The sequence below is a fragment of the Mesoplodon mirus genome (assembly GCF_964341445.2).
Source record: "Mesoplodon mirus genome assembly, chromosome: 10".
In the NCBI taxonomy this organism is placed as follows: Eukaryota; Metazoa; Chordata; class Mammalia; order Artiodactyla; family Ziphiidae; genus Mesoplodon; species Mesoplodon mirus.
The window spans coordinates 17,335,361-17,354,896 of NC_138986.1; the positions used below are offsets into that span (position 1 = coordinate 17,335,361).

A 19,536-nucleotide genomic window follows, 5' to 3' on the forward strand; every position below is an offset into this window, starting at 1 on the left:
GAGGACCAAAAAAGTGACACCACAGTCCAAGCATTTTTATGATATTCACTCTTCCACATGAGAAATATTTCAAAGAACTTGAGCACAGGCCAAATGATATTCTAAAAGCACTACTAAAGAGCATCAACACTACAAAAAAGTTGTCCTAATTATCCTGAGCTTTTATCAAAAATACAAATATTCTGGTCAAGTAGAATGACAGGAAAATGTCAGGAATGGTAGGGGGTAGGATTGTGTAAAGAAAAAGGCAGTCTGGAAGACAAGATGCCTTTTCATCTCTTTGGTACAACATATTGAAATCTATAACAATAATTTTATATTTAATTCCCAATTCTTAACTTGGGGAGAGAAGGGAAATTCTTACCATATATCTGGGCATCAAAGACGAAAAGCTAAGGGTGTTGGTTGTAATCACAGATAAAAATGAACATGCACTGAAACTTAGACTTTCCTCACCGAATTCATGATTATTATTTGCATTCACAGTTGCTATACAACACATGTATGCAGGCAGGACAGAAATCAAATCACCCTCTGGTTATATATTAAAGGAAGTAGCATCTCCAACTCCTATTTCCCCATGTACAATACTCATTACACTTGTTTCTAGGTTCCTATTTTCAGTCGTTCTCCGAATCCAATGGCTTTATCAGTAACAATTATCTATGTCTCTGAGGCTAATCAGCTTAAAAAGAAACATTTGCCTGAAAGCCTTCTCTTTAAGTTTACTCTGGACAATGGCAAAGGCTACCACTGGCTACTGTGAGGACCTCCATGGGGGCACCATCCAGCCAGATGCATCAGACAGGCCTGGAGACTCCTGTGGAGGGGGGCCCCTCCCTCTAACCATTTCACTGCCTTTTACCCTCAGATCAACAGGAAAGGAAAACAGCAACAAAAATGAGGTTAAGGGCTCTAAGCTTGAGCCTGTGAGGCATTTGAAATCAGGTAGGATTGGGTAGGATCACACCTTTACACACGGATGGACGGATGGACGGATGGCCATGTTTGCACAACGTTAGTCATGCATCATAGGGCTGCCCGGCCACTTACTCCGCCTTCTCCCTGGGTCAACACCAGCGGTTCCCTCCCTCCTCCTTCCCTGCTTGCTATTAGCTCAAAGTATAAAATGCTTCTCAAATTATGGATTATGTCAGGTGACCTGACATAATTAACCCAAATAATACACTGAAACTGACCTAGTATCTGTTTGTTTTGCCTAGTAAAATGGAAAAGTTGCACACGGTGGGAGATTGGGCCATTTCCAGTTAACTGCCTCTCTGCTACCCTAAAGGCTGGAAGGTGAAATCTCTGAGAAATTTCTCTGGTCTTTGTTAGGTAGCCAGGCTCGTATGTAAATGATTTGGGCAACATGTATGTTGCCATTTAGAAGCATAGACTCTGGGGCCAGGTGCTGAGAACTAGGTGAGAAATCATAATCTGATTGCTACCAGGACATTTTTCTGATGGTTCGACCAGGTGTGTATGTGTATATGTGTGTGTGTGTGTGTGTGTGTTTATCCTGTGTATGTCTGTGTCAGCTCTAGGACTGGCGTGGAATTTGCCGAGAGGTAGGAAATTACAGAACTAAACTATCATTCTTGAGGTTGGGGAAAGGTGCATGAGGCACACACCCATGGCAGATAAGAAATAAAGCAGTGGAGGGATTTTTCTAAGCTGGGAGGTTGTTCTTTTTTTTTTTTTTTTTTTTTTGCGGTACGCGGGCCTCTCACTGCTGTGGCCTCTCCTGTTGCGGAGCACAAGCTCTGGACGCGCAGGCTCAGCGACCATGGCTCACGGGCCCCAGCCGTCCCGCGGCATGTGGGATCTTCCCAGACCAGGGCACGAACCCGTATCCCCTGCATCGGCAGGCAGACTCTCAACCACTGCGCCACCAGGGAAGCCCGGGAGGTTGTCCTTGTTTCACATGAAGATGAATATGTAGTTCAATCCCTTCCCATGGTTTTTGTATTTTTAATTATACTGAGTTTTAAACAGTCAATTTAAAGACACCTGTGTGTTGTTTCTTTTTACATCTCTAACCTAGGAGACTGTGTTTCTGGGACTGCGACAGGCTCGAGCATGACTCCCATGATCCTCTGCTGCAGGGATGCTCATCTCACAGGCACATCCCAGGGCTGCCTTGTCACTTACTCAGCTTCCTCAAAGTGATTGAAAAGCACACTTGACACACATGCCCTCTTCAGAGATCAAGTTATAATTAAATCCAGGAAAACTCTCTGACAGCTGGAGCCCAGGTTTTGAGTTTGGTATTTGTTCTTGCAAAAGCCCACAGCTATAGCTGATGTGTCGCTGCCACATGCCCGGTGTGGGTGACCCTGGAATGTTTGCTCTGCCTACAGTCTATTTTGCTTGGTGAAAATGAAAGCCCACTAGTAAAGTAAATTTGCTTTGAATACAGATTTAATCATTTTCTCACAAAACTGAAGCTCTCCGTGTTCCAGACAGGACAAAAGGTTAGTTTGATATTGTGCCAACAAACAAGAAACCATAACTAAGTAGTTGAGAATAGGTAAACACAAATGGCTTGGGAGAGGGGGAAGTGTCTGGTGGGATGCCAGCGTGGAGCCCAGATTTAACAGCTTCATCAAAGGGAATGTGTTAAATGCTCATTAACTGAATTTACAAATGATCCCCAACTGGGGGTGTTGCAAACAACAGAGGAATACACACACACACACACACACACACACACCCCTCACTAATTACATGCACACATTCATACAAAGCAGGAAATGAAGGAGCATTCTGCTTGGAAAATAAATCCAAGATAAAATAGTTTTAAATATAGACATTCAAAGAAAGCATTAACATAGATTTCATACAGAATTAAGGGAACAACTCGCCAATAGTTAGCTTCTGTCTCTGGTGAAGGTTATTGGGCCACTGCAAAGGGCAGGAGGGGAGACCGTGCCCATGGTGGCAGGGGGCGTGCACATCCCCAAAGGAGCCTGGAAAAGATCTGAAACACACTCCAAAGGAAAGCCGGGGCCACTGGACACCAACGGAGGCACAGTAGAATGCTTGATGGTAAGAGGCCACCAGAGTCTAAATATTTGTCCCTGAAATCCCTAATTTTCTAGGGCTTCAGGAGCCATTGACCCAGGCCACACTGTGGGTCTTGGTGGTGGAGGAGGGGCCACCGTGGATCACACTGGCACCCCACCATCACCCTACAGACGCTTAAGAAGCCATTAGGAACAGACTTCTTAGGGTATTGTTTTGAGTGTTGCAGAGGCATCTTGAGGAAAAAAAGTGCATTCTAGATCTTCAGCCGCATCCTGATGGCATCAGAGACTCAGAGCAAGAACAGCACCCCTACTCGTGCCCCAGCCCTGAAATCTGACCCGCTAGGCTTCCCCTGCTGACTCCTGGGGCAGCACGTGGAGGCAAGGCAGGGTGGGTCAGCAGTCTGGCTGGTGGGGCGCCTGCGTTGCAATTCTGCTTCTGCTGCTAAATATTTGTGTGACTGGGGGCAAGTCTCTGGACCTCTCTCTCTGGGTCTTAGTTTCCTAATAAGCTCAGATTTTCTTACTGGAGAATCTATGAATTAGCTTCAGGGAGATCTCAACTCCCTTGGTTGTAAACATTTTATGTGAATGTGCATATGTGCTTTTTTTTTTTTTTTTTTTTTTTTGCGGTATGCGGGCCTCTCACTGCTGTGGCCTCTCCCGTTGCAGAGCACAGGCTCTGGACGCACAGGCTCAGTGGCCATGGCTCACGGGCCCAGCCGCTCCACAGCACATGGCATCCTCCTGGACCGGGGCACGAACCCGTGTCCCCTGCATCGGCAGGTGGACTCTCAACCACTGCGCCACCAGGGAAGCCCGCATATGTGCTTTTTTAAAGAGAAAGAACACATCCTTTAGGAAAGAATCATATTTTAAAAGATGTTCATGATGTAAGAAAGTTAACAACCACTGACTATCACTGGATTATTCCTAAGTTTAGCTACAGCTAAACTTCAATCCTTACCCCATACAATCCCTTCCATCTCTAACCCATATAAACAACCAGAGGTTCAGGTAACAGAGCAAGAATCTGAGGCACCTGCCTATCATAGGTCACCAAACCTATAATCCAGACATTTTAGGTGTGTTTGGACTGAAAACCATTGGAGTCTCTTGGCTCAATTGGTTAGAACATAGGAAAAGTAAGTTCAGGGTTGCAGGTGTGATTCATGCTTAGACCGTTTCTTCACTTGAAAAGTAGAGAAAGGGGGGAAAACTTCTACCAGAATTACCATAGGAAACCCTACTCAGGCATCTTGGAACTTAAGGAAAATAGTGGAAAAGAGAAAAATATATAGCGTCTCATGGCTTTTTGAAAAACAAATGTAATGTCATACCATGTCCTCAGCCAAACCTTGTCAAGGGTCCTCTGGCTACCACCCTGTGAAACGGCTTTTCTTGGGCCTGCAAACACCCAGAGGCCACAATGTAAAGTAATACAAACACGGTAGGGTGCTAGGTGCTTATCTCATTTAGCCCATGTCACAACTGTAGCAGGTGGATAGTGTCAGCTTCATCCTCATTTTCCAGGTAAAAAAGGGGACTTTGGAAATGGGAGGCAACTTTTCTAAGGCCACAGATGGCAGGTGTTGGAGGTTGGATTCAAGTGCAGGCAGTCCCACTTCAGACCTTACCTACTGGTTCAACAATTGTGTCGGATTCCCACGAGGGCGTGAGGGGAGAGGTGAGAAGGGCTGGAGCGGGAGAGAAGGCGTTGGCATCACGTATGTTCAGTGTGCGTGTACGTTCTTGCTCCTGTGGGCGTCCCATAAGTACACTATGGATTGGGTACAAAGCTGCTTGAATTTTACTTCCTAATCATTTCCTCAAACAATTACTCCAGCATATTATGTTTCAAGGCCAAACAAGTCAATCTCTCTCCCTCTCCCTCTCCCTCCCTGTCCTTACCCCTCTCTCTTATCCTCTCTTATTCTCTAACCAAAAGACCCTATTTTTTTTTAAAAAAAAAACACCTTTTATTTCTATATCTGTAAAAGATGCTAAGTGACCTGAGTTCTTTTTGTTTGTTTGGCCTCACCATACGGCTTGCAGCATCTTAGTTCCCTGACCAGGGATCAAACCCATACCCCCTGCAGTGGAAGCACAGAGTCCTAACTGCTGGACTGCCAGGGAATTCCTGACCCTATATTCTTTTTTTTTTTTTTTGGCTGTACGTGGGCCTCTCACTGTTGTGGCCTCTCCGCCGCAGAGCACAGGCTCTGGATGCGCAGGCTCAGCGGCCATGGCTCACGGGCCCAGCCGCTCCACGGCATGTGGGATCCTCCCGGACTGGGGCACGAACCCGTGTCCCCCTTCATCGGCAGGCGGACTCCCAACCACTGCGCCACCAGGGAAGCCCCTGACTCTATATCCTTGAAGTTCTGTTGCTTAAAACGTCTGTGAGGGACTTCCCTTGTGGTGCAGTGGTTAAGAATCCACCTGCCAATGCAAAGGACAGGGGTTTGAGCTCTGGTCCGGGAAGATCCCACATGCCACAGAGCAACTAAGCCCGTGCACCACAACTACTGAGCCTGCACTCTAGAGACCGCGAGCCACAACTACTGAGCCCGTGTGCCACAGCTACTGAAGCCCGCACGCCTAGAGCCCGCGCTCTGCAACAAGAGAAGCCACCACAATGAGAAGCCCGCACGCTGCCATTTGGAGTAGCCCCCGCTTGCCACAACTAGAGAAAGCCAGTGCGCAGCAACGAAGATCCAACACAGCCAAAAATAAATACATAAATTTATAAAAAAAAAAGTCTGTGAGAATACAAATTCAGGATAATGGCTACCTTTGTAGGTGAGGGAGGGCATGTGAGAGGTGAGAAGTACAGAGTGCCCTTAGATGTATAAGTTATATGCCTTCTTAAGCGGGACCATGGCATAGACTTAATGGTTTGTATGTTTTCATCTGAAAAATGTGAATATTATTAAATATTAAACAATCTTTTTCACAGTCAGCCTGAAAAAAGATTTACTTGGCCTTAAAAATGTTCATACCACTTGACTGAACAGCTCCATTTCTGGGAATCTATTCTGAGGAAATAATCTGAAATGAGGACAAAGATTTATATGCCAAAGGTTCATCACAACGTTATTTCTAATTTAAAAATCTTGAAATAATTTTAAAAGCCTAACAAAGAAGAATGATTGGGCAAATTATGCTACATCTGTGAGCTGGAATATTATATATACTTCAAAAAAAGATGCTTACGAAGTGTTTTTAACGGTATAAGGAAACACATTTGATGAAATTTTAAGTGGAAACTCAGAATATGAAATTACACATAAAATAAGATTTCAGAGTTCTGGAAGAGACTGAAAGAAAAAGACTTGAAAGAACAAGGCAAATAGTGGGCACCTCTGTGTTGTACAACTGTGGCCCTTTGGACTTGTTTCTAAGTTCTGATTTTATGCAACTGAGTATAAATTACTTTTATTTCATTTTTTTGTTTTGGCCATGCTGCACAGCTTGTGGGATCTCAGTTCCCCGACCAGGGACTGAACATGGGCCACAGCAGTGAAAGCACAAAATCCTAACCACTAGGCCACCAGGGAACTCCCAGTATATATTACTTTTATAAAATGGAAAAAATAAAACTAAAACATTATATGCTTATTGGTTCTTGTCATCAAAAATCTTCTGATATGTTCCTATATTGGCAATTGGGATGACTTTTGTTGCTTGGCCTAGATAATGTGCTCCTGCTGACAGAGTAACTCACAGGGTTATGGACGGGCCTTCTGGAGTTCCTGGTCCCCAAACAATTCAGTGTCTCCTGTTTTGTGTCATCTCTTCCAAGACCAGATGGAGATGAGGAAAGCCCAGTAGGAGACCCAGGTAGATACACATGCTTCTGACCAAGTACGGAAGAACTATGGTCATGTGAGGTAAGGGTGTGAGGTTTCTCTGGCGTGTACACACACACACACACACACACACACACACACACACACCCTCGCCTCCCCACAGTGTCCCTGCCCACATTCCACCCGGCCTGCACGCCACGGGAGGAAGGTATGTGGCAGGAGTCCAGGGCCTCTTAGGCAGCTGTCTCAGGGCCCAGGTGGCCGCAGCTGGCAGGTGGAGAGTGGGCGCGGGAGGGAGCGCGAGCTGCTCTGGGATCCTCTCTTCTTCATGGCCCCCTCCACCTTCTTCAGTTCAGTCATTCACCCCAGAGGAAAGTGTCTGGCTAATTTAACCAGCTGCGGATGGCTCAGAATAAGGAAGAAATAAACCTGGGCTTAGCTGCAGTCACACGATAAGCCTTGTGGAGTGGGGTCCCCAGAGAGAGTTGCGAAGCAGCTGGTTGAATCTCTTCAGGTTTCCTTCTAGGGATACGTGAGTGTCCTTCCCTGCCCCCTGGATACATCTCTAGGGGTGTCCTCACCGCAGAGAAATGAGCTATGCTTAGAGGCAGAGGCTGCAGCTGGGGAGAGGGCTGGGTGTACTATAGATGGAGGAGAGGGCAAAAAAGCAAGAGGCACCACCTGAGACTCCTTACCACAATCTTGACCAGATGTTAAAAATATATATATTATGTATATTTAGTATATATATATATATATATATATAATATATTTATATAGTTTATTTAATTTATTTTAGTTTTGGCCGTGCGGAACCTTAGTTCCCTGACCAGGGATCGAACCCGTGCCCCTTGCAGTGGAAGCGCAGAGTCCTAACCACTAGACCGCCAAGGAATTCCTCAACATACTTTAAATACATATTTATTTAAACTATAACTGCTTTAAAGATGTTTCATATATATTTACATATTTTAAAAATACAGTTAAAGATGTTTTATATATGTATCTGTTTGATCTGTGTATAGATACATGCTTTTTAATCATCATCATATCGGGCAGAGGTTAATAAGAAAAATTTATTAAGTCAAGTAGTTCTCAAGGCCTTACTCCCCTCTTCCCCCCAACACAGAGCTCCCTCCTTCGCCCCCTCCTTCCCTGACATAACCACTCTTAGCTCTTTTGGTTATTTTATTTGTTTGTTTCTGGCATTGTCATCTTTCTAAATTTTGTGCCTATCCTGCTATTTCTTAGATTCTTTTCCCCTGTTACAGACATACAGATATTATCTGTTGACTTCCTAATATGAAAGATGATGATTTCACATTCCATCCTGCCTCCTTCCCCTACCCCTCCTTATTTTTCCTTTTTTTTATCCTCCCAATGTAATGATTGTGTTATCTCGGGTCCTCTGAGAAGCAGAAAACAAGGCAGAATTAGAAATGAACGAGATAAAGCGGTGGTTCCAGGGCAGATCTGACACCATGAAGGAGAGAGGCAAGGAAGGAAGTTTGGGTAGGAAGAGACTTAGACTGCAGTGTAGTTCTGAGAAATTCAAGGCCAGGCTGATGATGAGACCCAGACTAAAGACTGCCCAGTGAAGAAGTCTCGCACCGGGCAGCAATGGCTGGCCCTTGTCCCCCTGCTGTGCTCAGTCACTGGCTGGGAACCCAGGAGATCAAGGCTTCCCTGAAGACAACAGTGGGTCCCCAAGGGGGGGATATACTCCTGGAGCAGGTTGTCCTTTGATAGGAAGTCTGAGTGGTCCACATCCATGGCCACCTCATTTATAGTCTAATTTATGGTTTTGTTAATGTTCAGTGCTTCTACTATTGTGACTGAATGAATATTGTTCATAGCTGTGTCATATTGTGTACTATAACCATATTTCTTTTTTCATTATTTTTCCTTTCTTGGAGTTTTCTTCTTTATTACTTTTCTATCTATTTGTCCATTATTCTGCTCCAAATCTTCTGACAGAGTATAAAACACCCTGCAATATGATGGAAGCCATTGGTATATCAGTCAGTTCCATTTCTTTATTTTTTTGATCTATTCTGTCTGGAGCCCCATTCTGGGTTGGTTGTGCTTTGCTTATTCCCTCATTTCGGTGGAGCAAGTCTTCTAAGAGCTTGTTGAGAAGGGATGTAAGTGATGTAACTATTTTTATTTATTTATTTGGTTGTGCCCAGTCTTAGTTGCGGCAGGCGGGCTCCTTAGTTGCAGCTCCAGGGCTCCTTAGTTGCGGCTCGCCGGTTCCTCAGTTGTGGCATGTGAACTCTTAGTTGCGGCATGCATGTGGGATCTAGTTCCCTGACCAGGGATTGAACCCGGGTACTCTGCATTGACAGCACAAGATCTTATCCACTGCAGCACCAGGGAAGTCCCGATGTAACTATTTTGACCCCTTATATGCTATAAGTCCACCCCATACTTGATCATTTCTAGGTTAGAAGTCATTTGTACCTCAGAATTTGGAAATTACTGTTCTTGGCTTTTAGGGTTACTGTTGAGCAGTCAATGCCATTCAGATTCCTGATGGTTTATGTGACCTTCTTTTTGCTTTCTGGCAGCCTTTAGGGTCTTCTGTTTATCCTTAGTGTTCTGAAATTTCACAATGATGTGCTTTATTCTCTATGTTGGGTGCTAGGTGGGTCTTTCTAATCAGGAAACTCCTGTCTTTCACTTCCGGGAAATTTTTGTTTATTATTTCATTGATTTCTTCCATTTTGTTTTTTCAGCTATCTCTTTCCAGAACTTATTATTTGGATATTTGACCTATTGGACTGATCCTCTAATTTCCTTAGACTATGTCCCATTTCCTATCTAGTTCTGGCAGATTTCCTAAACTTTATCTTCGAAGCCTCTTAAAAATTGTTTTTGTTTACAGAATATTCTTTTTTTTAAAACTGTATTAGTTTTTCTTCCTCTTGCCTCACTGAGCATACTCAGTGTGTATATACATGTATGTATACACATAAACAAAAATACAAGAGAACAAATCCATACTTTTATTTATTCACTTTTCAATAAGTTTAAATCTTCGAAGGGTACAGCATCACATGGATCCTGTGTCCAACGGCCTTAGGAGGAAGGTTGCTTTGGAATTTGGCATCAATGGTACCACTGGTTCCATGAGCTTGAGTTATCTTTCCCCAGACTACTCTGGTTTTGTTGGGTTTTCCCACCAGGAGTTACTGTGTTCTGGCAATTCCCTGGCGGTCCAGTGGTTAGGACTCTGTGCTTTCACTGCTGAGGGCCCAGGTTCAGTCCCTGGTCTGGGAACTAAGACCCTACAAGCCATGGGGCATGGCCGAAAAAGAGGTTACTATGTTCTTTGCTTTGTACACAAAAGCACATCTCTTGGCTAGACAGAATTTAGTTTCACCTCGAGCATATACACCTTCAATTTTCAGAACAGCTGTGTGCTCCCTCTGGTTCCAGGGACCCCGCTTCTAGCCAGCAAAAAAGTCCTTGGACCATAGCCTTCCAGATATATGTCATTTTAGAAGTCCTGTTCCCAGCAGGCCTCCACAGGCTCCAAGATGGCTGAAAGAGCCTCAGTGTGTATTTTCAATGCAATTCTGTCCCTCAGATTGTCTCTGCTACCTTTGAGTTCATTTTCCCCACCCATCTGTTTAGCTGTCTTTCACGTCCACAGCTTTCTCCTGTTATCTGATGATTCTTTGTTTATACTTAAGACTGAGGCACCAGAAATCAGATTGGAAACCCTGCATTGTGGGGCTTCCTTTCCCAGAACCTTCTTAGGGTTCTCGGCTCCAATACACTTGTTCCTGTGGGTGTTCTCCACACCCCATGTAATTAATTTTCAGTTTCCTCCGTTATATTCCACATCAGTTGCTACTGTTTCCCTCAATCTGTGTTCAATCTTCCCAACTTCTGTTGGCATTTCTCATTTCTGTTATCCACACCCCCCATCATTGTTGTTCTTGTGGTTTTATTTTATTTCCCCCCTTATTTCCATTTTACTGCGATTTGAGGAGGGAGTGGGGACAAAGAACATATGTTCAATGCAATGTAGTATGTATAACGAGACATCATGCTTCTCCTATGTCTTATTATCACACTTTCAACACGCTCCATATCAACAGTCTATCCCAAAAATGGTTGAAAATGTATTTCTTTTGTAGAATATGCTCAGAGGAAACAACTGCCCATCAAATTTTCTTATCCCAAAATATCCTTCTTCTGTGACACTCTTTTGATCTATTTCTTCATTAAGGTAATAAAAAGTTACCATTTACTGAGGACCTACTGTGTGTACTTTACACTCAATATGTCTCATTTCATCTTCACAGAATCCCTGCAAGGTAGGCATTATTATACCCATTTTACAGACAAGGACTGTGGTTCAGAAACTTTTCCCAGGAAACTCAGCTGACAAGATGTGGAGCCTGGATTCAAGGAGGCTTCAGTCTAACTTCCAAGCCGACTGCTCTTTCCAGGGCACTTTGCTGCCCATCCCCAGGGGTTGTTCAGTGCTTGGTGACAGCTGTGACAGCAGGAGTGACACACCAGGAGCTCTGTGAGAGAACGTAATTTCCATGCAGGTAGAGCCCTCACCTGCCTTGTCTACATCCATCTCCCAAGCACAAGAATAATACTTGATGCATTGAAGACACACAATCAATATTTTTTAAACAAACCAGTGAATGAATGGAAGAACATGATATCCTTTCATTCTCAGAGCAACGCAGTCATAACTCTTACATTACCCTTTCATAAAAGGTTAGAAAACAAGTTTCAGACACTTGGGACTTCTGTTTTCTGGGGATCTGCCCTTTCTAGGATGTGTTGTTTTTATGTAATCTGAGGAATAACCCATGCTAAGGTGTCAGCTAGGACCTAAGAGGATAGCTGAGTTGGCTTGGCTTCACGAGTTCAGAATTATTCATCATTGGAGAAGGTGTAGTGGATAAGGAACCCTTCTACACTGTTGGTGGGAATGTAAGTTGGTGCAACCACTATGGAGAACAGTATGGAGGTTCCTCAAACAACTAAAAATAGAATTACCATATGATCCATCAATCCCACTCCTGGGCATATATCCAGACAAAAATATACTTCAAAAGATACATGCACCCTTATGTTCATAGCAGCACTATTCACAATAGCCAAGACATGGAAGCAACCTAAGTGTCCATTGACACATGAATGGATAAAGAAGATGTGGTACATATATAGAATGGAATACTACTCAGCCATTTAAAAAGAATGAAATAATGCCATTGGCGGCAACATGGATGGACCTAGAGATTATCATACTGAGTGAAGAAAGTCAAAAAGAGAAAGACAAATACCATATGATATCACTTATATATGAAATCTAAAGTATGACACAAATGAACTTACCTACAAAACAGAAACAGATTCACAGATGTAGAGAACAGACTTGTGGTTGCCAAGAGGGGGGTGGGTGGGGGAGGGATGGACTGGGAGTTTGGGAATAGCAGATGCAAACTATTACATATAGAACGGATAAACAACAAGGTCCTACTGAGTAGCACAGGGAACTATATTCAATATCCTGTGATAAACCATAATGGAAAAGAATATGAAAAAGAATGTAAATATGTGTATAACTGAATCGCTTGCTATATAGCAGAAATTAACACAACATTCTAAATCAACTATACTTGAATAAAATAAATTAAAAAAACAGAATTACTCAGCATTCATTCAACAAAATACTAGCGACTGTTCACTATGTGCTGGACTGGGAGACTCAAATTCATTAAATCTCATCCTAGCTTCACAATAATCCTGCTAGGTTGCTAGTCGTTCGAAAACCAGACTCTTACATAGCCATTTGCCAATGAAGAGTTCGCTTAAAATTCAAACTCTGTTTGAGAATCTGGACTTCATTTTAGTGTCCTGTGTTTTCTTGGCACTTTGGAGCAGTTGGATGATTTAAAAAAATTAGTTCCTTGAAGGGTACATCTAACGTAATTTTGTATTTCTGTTAGGTATTGCTTGAATTTGCATGATTTTTAAAAAATGGGATTGTTTTGGACACTTGAAAGTGCCTTTTTCTCTCTGACCTATTTTTGAATAGTTAAGCTCTTTTTAGTCAGTTTATATAAAAAGCCTTTTATTCAGAATTTAAATTAAATTAAAACTTAATTTAATTTAATGATGTTTATTTCCAGGACACCTGAATGGTTGTAAAAATGCTCCATAGGGGACTGATGTTACATAAGATATTCTCCTGCCAGGCTGTAATGAGTAAAAAATGAAGACAGACACCTAGGCAACCCACTTACTACCCCATTCCTCTTTTCCTCCTTCCTCTCCCACCACTGCTGTACAAGGAGGAGGTGGGGCTCCTCCTGGCTCCCTATTTTTGCCAAATGCTATGTTTCCTGATCTCTTGAGTCAAAGGAAAGAACTCAGGTGGGTCACTGAGTGGATGTATTGGAGACAGGCAAAACTTCTGGCAGCTTCTCCAGCAAGCTTACCTACCTATTCATCCAAAAACTATGCCCTAAAACATCAGTGGGGCATGTGAAAGGCTTAAAATAGGAATGACTAAAACAGCTAGAGAGATAGAGAACTTTGTAGCATTTGCAGTTACTTTATTAATTGTAGAAATGCTTATAATAATTCAAACAGGTAGCAAAAGGGAGAATTACTTTCTTTCTGCCTGCCTAACACATTCTTGGATCAGGATTTGTGAAATTTGTTAACTAGTTGAATGTTTCCCTATTTTTGATAGGAGAAAATGGAATCAAATTGCTCAGAGCAATTTGAGGGAGAGGTAAGAGCTCAGCGTTAGACGTATGAGTAATGGAATGACTTTAGAACATGGACCTGTCAAACTCAATCTAGGAAACATAAACAGAATGACCACAAACTGTATACTTTGTTACTTTTTTCATAGGTCAAAAAATAGATGATTCTTTAAAAAAAAAAAGATAGCACAACTGTATCTATTTTCATATTTGGAAAACTACTGGGGTGTCAACCTAATTTCAGAAAGAATTTTTTTTAGAATTCCCTGGACATCAATCATCTGGAATAAAGATGATGTCCTTCCGACACTGCAGTGCTAGGTGGGTGGCTAAGCTCATCTGACCCTCAACGCCTGTGGGTCCCCAGAGATTCTGATCAGTGTCCCTGAGGCTGACTTACTGGTTTGCGCATAATGAACTAAATGTCCTTCCATGCTATAAAATTCTACCATTCTAACTTTTCAGGCATTAAAATTATATTTTGAAAAGTATATCCATAGGGATGGTCATCACCAAAGTGGACTTCACAACATGGCTGACCGTGATGGCTGAATCGGCCACCTGATTGTGCGAGAAGCCCCATCAGCTGCAGGTACATTCTTTTTTTTTTTTTAATTAATTAATTTATTTTTGGCTGCTTTGGGTCTTTGTTGTTGAGTCTCTGTTGCTGCGTGTGGACTTTCTCTAGTTGCGGCGAGCGGGGTCTACTTTGCGTTGCAGTGCGTGGGCTTCGCGTTGTGGTGGCTTCTCTTGTTGTGGAGCACGGGCTCTAGGCACGAGGGCTTCAGTAGTTGTGGCACGAGGGCTCAGTAGTTGTGGCACACGGGCTCTAGAGCGCAGACTCAGTAGTTGTGGCGCATGGGCTTAGTTGCTCCGTGGCATGTGGGATCTTCCTGGACCAGGGCTTGAACCCGTGTCCCCTGCATTGGCAGGTGGATTCTTAACCACTGCGCCACCAGGGAAGCCCCTGCAGGTACATTCTTGCGTGAAGTGTGCAGGCTCTGGGACCAGACTGCCTGGGCTCGAGCAGTGGCTCCCATACATCCCAGTGTGTTGTCTTTCCTTAACAGTAAAATAAGGATTGTATGTACCTACCTCACAGGGTTGTTGTGAGGATAAAATGAGCTAATATGGGTAAAGAGCTAAGAACAGTGCCTGGCACCTGGTAAGTGGTACATTAAATGTTAGTTAGGAAGGTATTTCTATCATTTTTGTTTATGTGAACTATTTGAAATTACACAAGGTGCTTTTTAGATACCAATGCACAGCAGTGCATTCGTAGGTATGGTAAATGAACACTTGCTCCTTTTATTGGGATTGATATATATACACTAATATGTATACAATGGATAACTAATAAGAACCTGCCGTATAAAAAAATTAAAAAAATTAAAAAACCCACAATTGCCCCTTTTAGAATCCCAGAATGCAATTTCCCAGCCATGCAAGCCCTCATCTCTTCCTTTCACTTTGCAGCCACCTCTACCAAACAGCTTTCTCCTCATCCCCTTGCTCGTTTCTTTGCGTGTACATACAATGTTCCTTCTTCCTCCATCATAGCCTACTTAATTCTGCTTTGGGTAATTTTTTTCCCCAATACTTAACTCACAAATCCCCTGATCCCTCTTCTTCTTTTCTCTCACACTTTCAAGTTTATTTTATTTTTAATCACCCAAGCGATATGGGAAGTGGCTGGTAAAAGCTAGAATCATGCTATTGACAGGCTGCATCAAAATGAAGGGGGGAAGTTGCAAAAGGAGAGTGTCCAAGGCTGGAAGGAAGGCGCCCAGATTCCTCCTGGTTTCGAAGTTCTATGTCTGCCATCTCAGATCTAGACCCATATGTTATGACCACTTACCTTCTACCTCATATGGGTTAAGCACTAGACTAGAGCTTTTAGATGGATTATCATTTGATGCTCATGGTAACTCCTTCAAGTTAGGTATTACCCCCATCTTACAGATGAAGAAAAGCAAAAATAGAGAGGTAAATAACTTACCCAAGTCCACATAACTGGAAAGTAGAGAACTAGAGTGAGAACCCATACATTCTTATTCAAGCTCCATTCTCTTCCCACTGTTCATTAATCCCTCCCTTACATAAGCATAGAAGTAAAATAATAATGGTCAAATTTCATCAATATCATGTCCTTGAAACTAAAAGTTCCATTCAGAATTCCATAGAAGTTTCTATAGAGCTCTTCAGCCTCCTCTAAATAAATGAACTTTCTATCCAGCGCTCACTGCATCCATCCATCCATTCATCCATCTATCCTTTTATTAATTATTTACTATTAATATATTCCAGTGTTGTAATAAGTCCTGAAGAAATCCCTATCTTTAAGGAGTTCTCAGTCTAGTGAAGGGGACCACGTGTAAATAAAAATTTACAATATAATGTGGTGAATGTTAATACATGGTGGTACTTATAAGGTTTTAGAGAAATGCAGGAGAGGTGGGGAGGGGAATTTCTAACTTTTCCTAGGGGCAACTTTTTTTTTTTTTTTTTTTTTTTTTTTTGCGGTATGCGGGCCTCTCACTGTTGTGGCCTCTCCCGTTGTGGAGCACAGGCTCCAGATGTGCAGGCTCAGCGGCCATGGCTCACGGGCCCAGCCGCTCCGCGGCATATGGGATCCTCCCGGACCGGGGCACGAACCCGTATCCCCCGCATCGGCAGGCGGACTCTCAACCACTGCGCCACCAGGGAGGCCCAGGGGCAACTTTTAAAACTAGGATCTCTGGTACTTTAGAAGGTCAGTGAAGGAACCACTTGAACTTGTGCAAAGTTTTCTCAGAAGGGTTTATGTCCAAGGGAGGAGAGAAGTGAGAGTTTGACTGGGGCATCACAGAAGAGTTTTAACTGTGTTAGTGTTTGAGCTGATCAAGAGTTTGCCAGGAACCAGAAGAGGAGGAGGATATTCCAGGCAAAAGAAACCACAAATGGAAAAGTACATGCAAATAATTTGCTGGGACTGCTACCTAGAGTACCATTCAAAGGAGTAACAGGAGACTAAGCACCTAGGATAGGTGGTTAGGGTTTGGATAAAGAAAGGAATGGTATGCAAGGCCAATAATTAATTCTCAAGGATACTGAAAATGCTCTCAAAAGCATTATTACAATTCATTGTAAAATTGATTCTTCAATGCCATTAAACAAAACGATAGAAGTTCTTTCTGTCCATTTCCAGAAAGTTGCAACAAATTCTCTATATTTTGGGATAAATTTGCATTCAGGAGTTGAGCTGGGAGCCTAACCTTGTTTCTGAGGGATAATGTGTTCTGAATTCCAAACAATGGTTTACAAAACTCTGGAGAGCCAAGAGGCTGTGACTTGGCATATAGTGGCACAGCCTTAGAGACAGGCCTGATGTTCAAACACAGGGCAGGGAAAGAGGATATGGCCCCAAATGAAGACTTGCTTGTTACTCTAAAAGGGGCAAGAGAGCTTTTTTTTTTTTTTTTTGCGGTACGTGGGCATCTCACTGTTGTGGCCTCTCCCGTTGCGGAGCACAGGCTCCGGATGTGCAGGCTCAGTGGCCATGGCTCACGGGCCCAGCCGCTCTGCGGCATGTGGGATCTTCCCGGACCGGGGCACGAACCTGTGTCCCCTGCATTGGCAGGCGGACTCTCAAACACTGCGCCACCAGGGAAGCCCAAGAGAGCTTTTTGGAGGTGAATTTTACTTGAGGTAATAGAGGTTAAATTTCTTTTCTTTTTTTTTGCTGTGCTGTGAGGCTTTTTGGATCTTAGATCTTAGGTCCCCGACCAGGGATTAAAGCCGAGCCCTCAGTAGCGAAAGAATGGAGTCCTAATCACTGAACCACCAGCGAACTCCCTAGAAGTTAAATTTCTGACATGGGTTTCACCCTGAAGTCTCTGCAACACTACTTTTATTTTCTTCCCAAACTTCTGGGGTTGAGATTAAGTAAGTTAATGAAATTAAGATACATATAAATATAGCTATATCTCTATATCTATAATCATCTGCCAGAGAGGAAGCTGGTCTGAACTGGAACTGTTTCTATAGATTGCAAGGCTTATTCGCCAGTCTCCTCAGCTAGGGCAGAAGCAATGTTTGTAAGCCTGAGAATTCCCCCTTCTGTCTGAGTTGATCAATACATCTTTTTGCATCCTCCAGCACAAAAACCCAAATGTGCTTCCTTTTCTAAAAGGGAGCCTCTGTCTCGCTGGGATTAAGAGGGCATAGTCCCATGACACAGTTTGCGCTCAATTTTTGGCATCTGAAAGACCTTCCCCCTTTCAAGAACTGTGGGCAACCAGTCAGGAGGGAACAGTACATTGGCATTTGGACTGAAAATCTTACCTGCCAACTGGGCTGCTTTTAATGTATTTTTTTCTGAAACTGGGGGAAGCACATGTAACAGGAACAGGCTTTGTGCTATCGGAACATTTTTGATGAGCACATCTGCACTGAGTTGAAGGGGAAGCCGGCCAGCTGTGTTTGTTCACTTTCTCCTGTACCAGCTTTCCTCGGACTCCTGAACACTCTCGTAGGGCAATTGTTACCTCTCAAGACTCATATTTCATTTCTGTACTTTATTAATACCATAACCGCGGAATCACACATTTTATACGTAGTTGCTCTGACTGGCACTCTAGCACGTTTCTCTCAATTACTCGTCACCTTCTATGCTTTAGTTCTGGTGTCACTCTTGCCAAGAAGGTGAGTGGAAATTGAATCAAAGAGAGTTTCACTAGCTTCATATGTTCAAACTTCTTCCAGGGTTCCCTTCCACAATGTTATTTTCATTCAACAAGTATTTATTGGGTATCAGCTGTACCAGGCACTGTCCTCAGCTTCTCAGAGAAAAGGGTGAGCAGAATAGGCTTCTGGAAGTAACCTGAGAGGCCTCCACTCACCAAAGCCTAGTCCAGACCTGGAGAAGGAGCCAGAAGGGCCTCCGGAGCCAGGCTGGGGCAGGGGATTATGGGGGTGGAGTGGCGGAGGGTAACTCAGCATCCATAACTCAAGCTGTGGGGTACTCAGACCCTTGTTCATAACCACTGTTGCCTTCTTTTTCCTTTAATCATTTTTGATGAACAAATCTAATCTCCTTTTTAATTTAGAAGAAAAAGAACCTCACATTCTATAATAGAAATTTTTCACCAGAAAAAGAAGGAAAAAAGTTGTTCAGCCAGCTGAGAAGAAGACTTCAGTAGGATATTAAATGCTAAACAGTTAATCAGATGGTCCCGGTCCCCTGAGGCTTGGAATATGAAGTTCAGAGTCCCATCCTTCATTCCTGGCATGTGTGGAAATATTTTAAAATAATTTCATAGATAAGCTGAGGGTGGAAAAGCTCTCTCTTTTTAACAGTAAAAACTTTTCTTGGCTTCCAGAATCGTTTTAGAGGCTAGGGGGGGGAGAATTTTATATAAATATCTATACTTTTTGAATATATCTTATATAAATGATAAGTCACAAAAACGCAAAACCTGGCAGAGAAATTTCTGGACAGTGGAGGCTTCCTAGCCTCTTGGAATTCTGATCGATTCATTGGTGGCACTGAAAAGCCCACAGACTGACCGTTACTTTATACCTGTTAGCTATAACAGTCCCGCCCCGAATATTCCTGCCCAAAGGTCAGAAGGACATTTCCTTACAGAAAAACAGTCTTAAAGTTTGAAAACAGACAGCCTACATACCCTGCCGTCTTGGTCCTCCATGAAGGGAGCTGCCGTGTTGCTATCAGGCCATACGTTCGAATGTTCTCCAACTTCCTTTCTGACTCAGATCGAATGAATTCGCAGCGCTGATGTAAGGCTCTTAATGGCAATCTGTTTTCAATTCAGGGCAGATGTGGGACACTCTCGTAGCTCTAGGGATTATCAACTTTAAAACAAATCGCCTTCAGGATGATAAGTCAAGAGGCAGTAACTGCTTCCTGAGGCCTCCTTGGGGTTCCTTCCAAATGCTTAACATATA

General features: G+C 43.1%; 1 protein-coding gene and 1 pseudogene across 2 annotated transcripts in view; both read right to left on the reverse strand.

Annotated features, from left to right (window-relative positions):
* Positions 1 to 19,331, reverse strand: part of SASH1 (SAM and SH3 domain containing 1) — a 264,495-nt gene extending 245,164 nt beyond the window's left edge. The window contains exon 1 of the mRNA XM_082633240.1: positions 19,257 to 19,331. Within this exon, the coding sequence (XP_082489366.1) occupies positions 19,257 to 19,277 (21 nt within the window). The 5' untranslated portion in view covers positions 19,278 to 19,331. The remainder of the gene's footprint in view (positions 1 to 19,256) is intronic.
* On the reverse strand, positions 9,874 to 10,472 carry LOC309810885 (large ribosomal subunit protein eL33-like; annotated as a pseudogene). Its single transcript has 2 exons — positions 10,171 to 10,472; positions 9,874 to 10,042 (listed from the first exon to the last, which is right to left on the reverse strand). The product of its transcript is annotated as a large ribosomal subunit protein eL33-like (transcript).
* Positions 19,332 to 19,536: the final 205 nt, after the last annotated feature.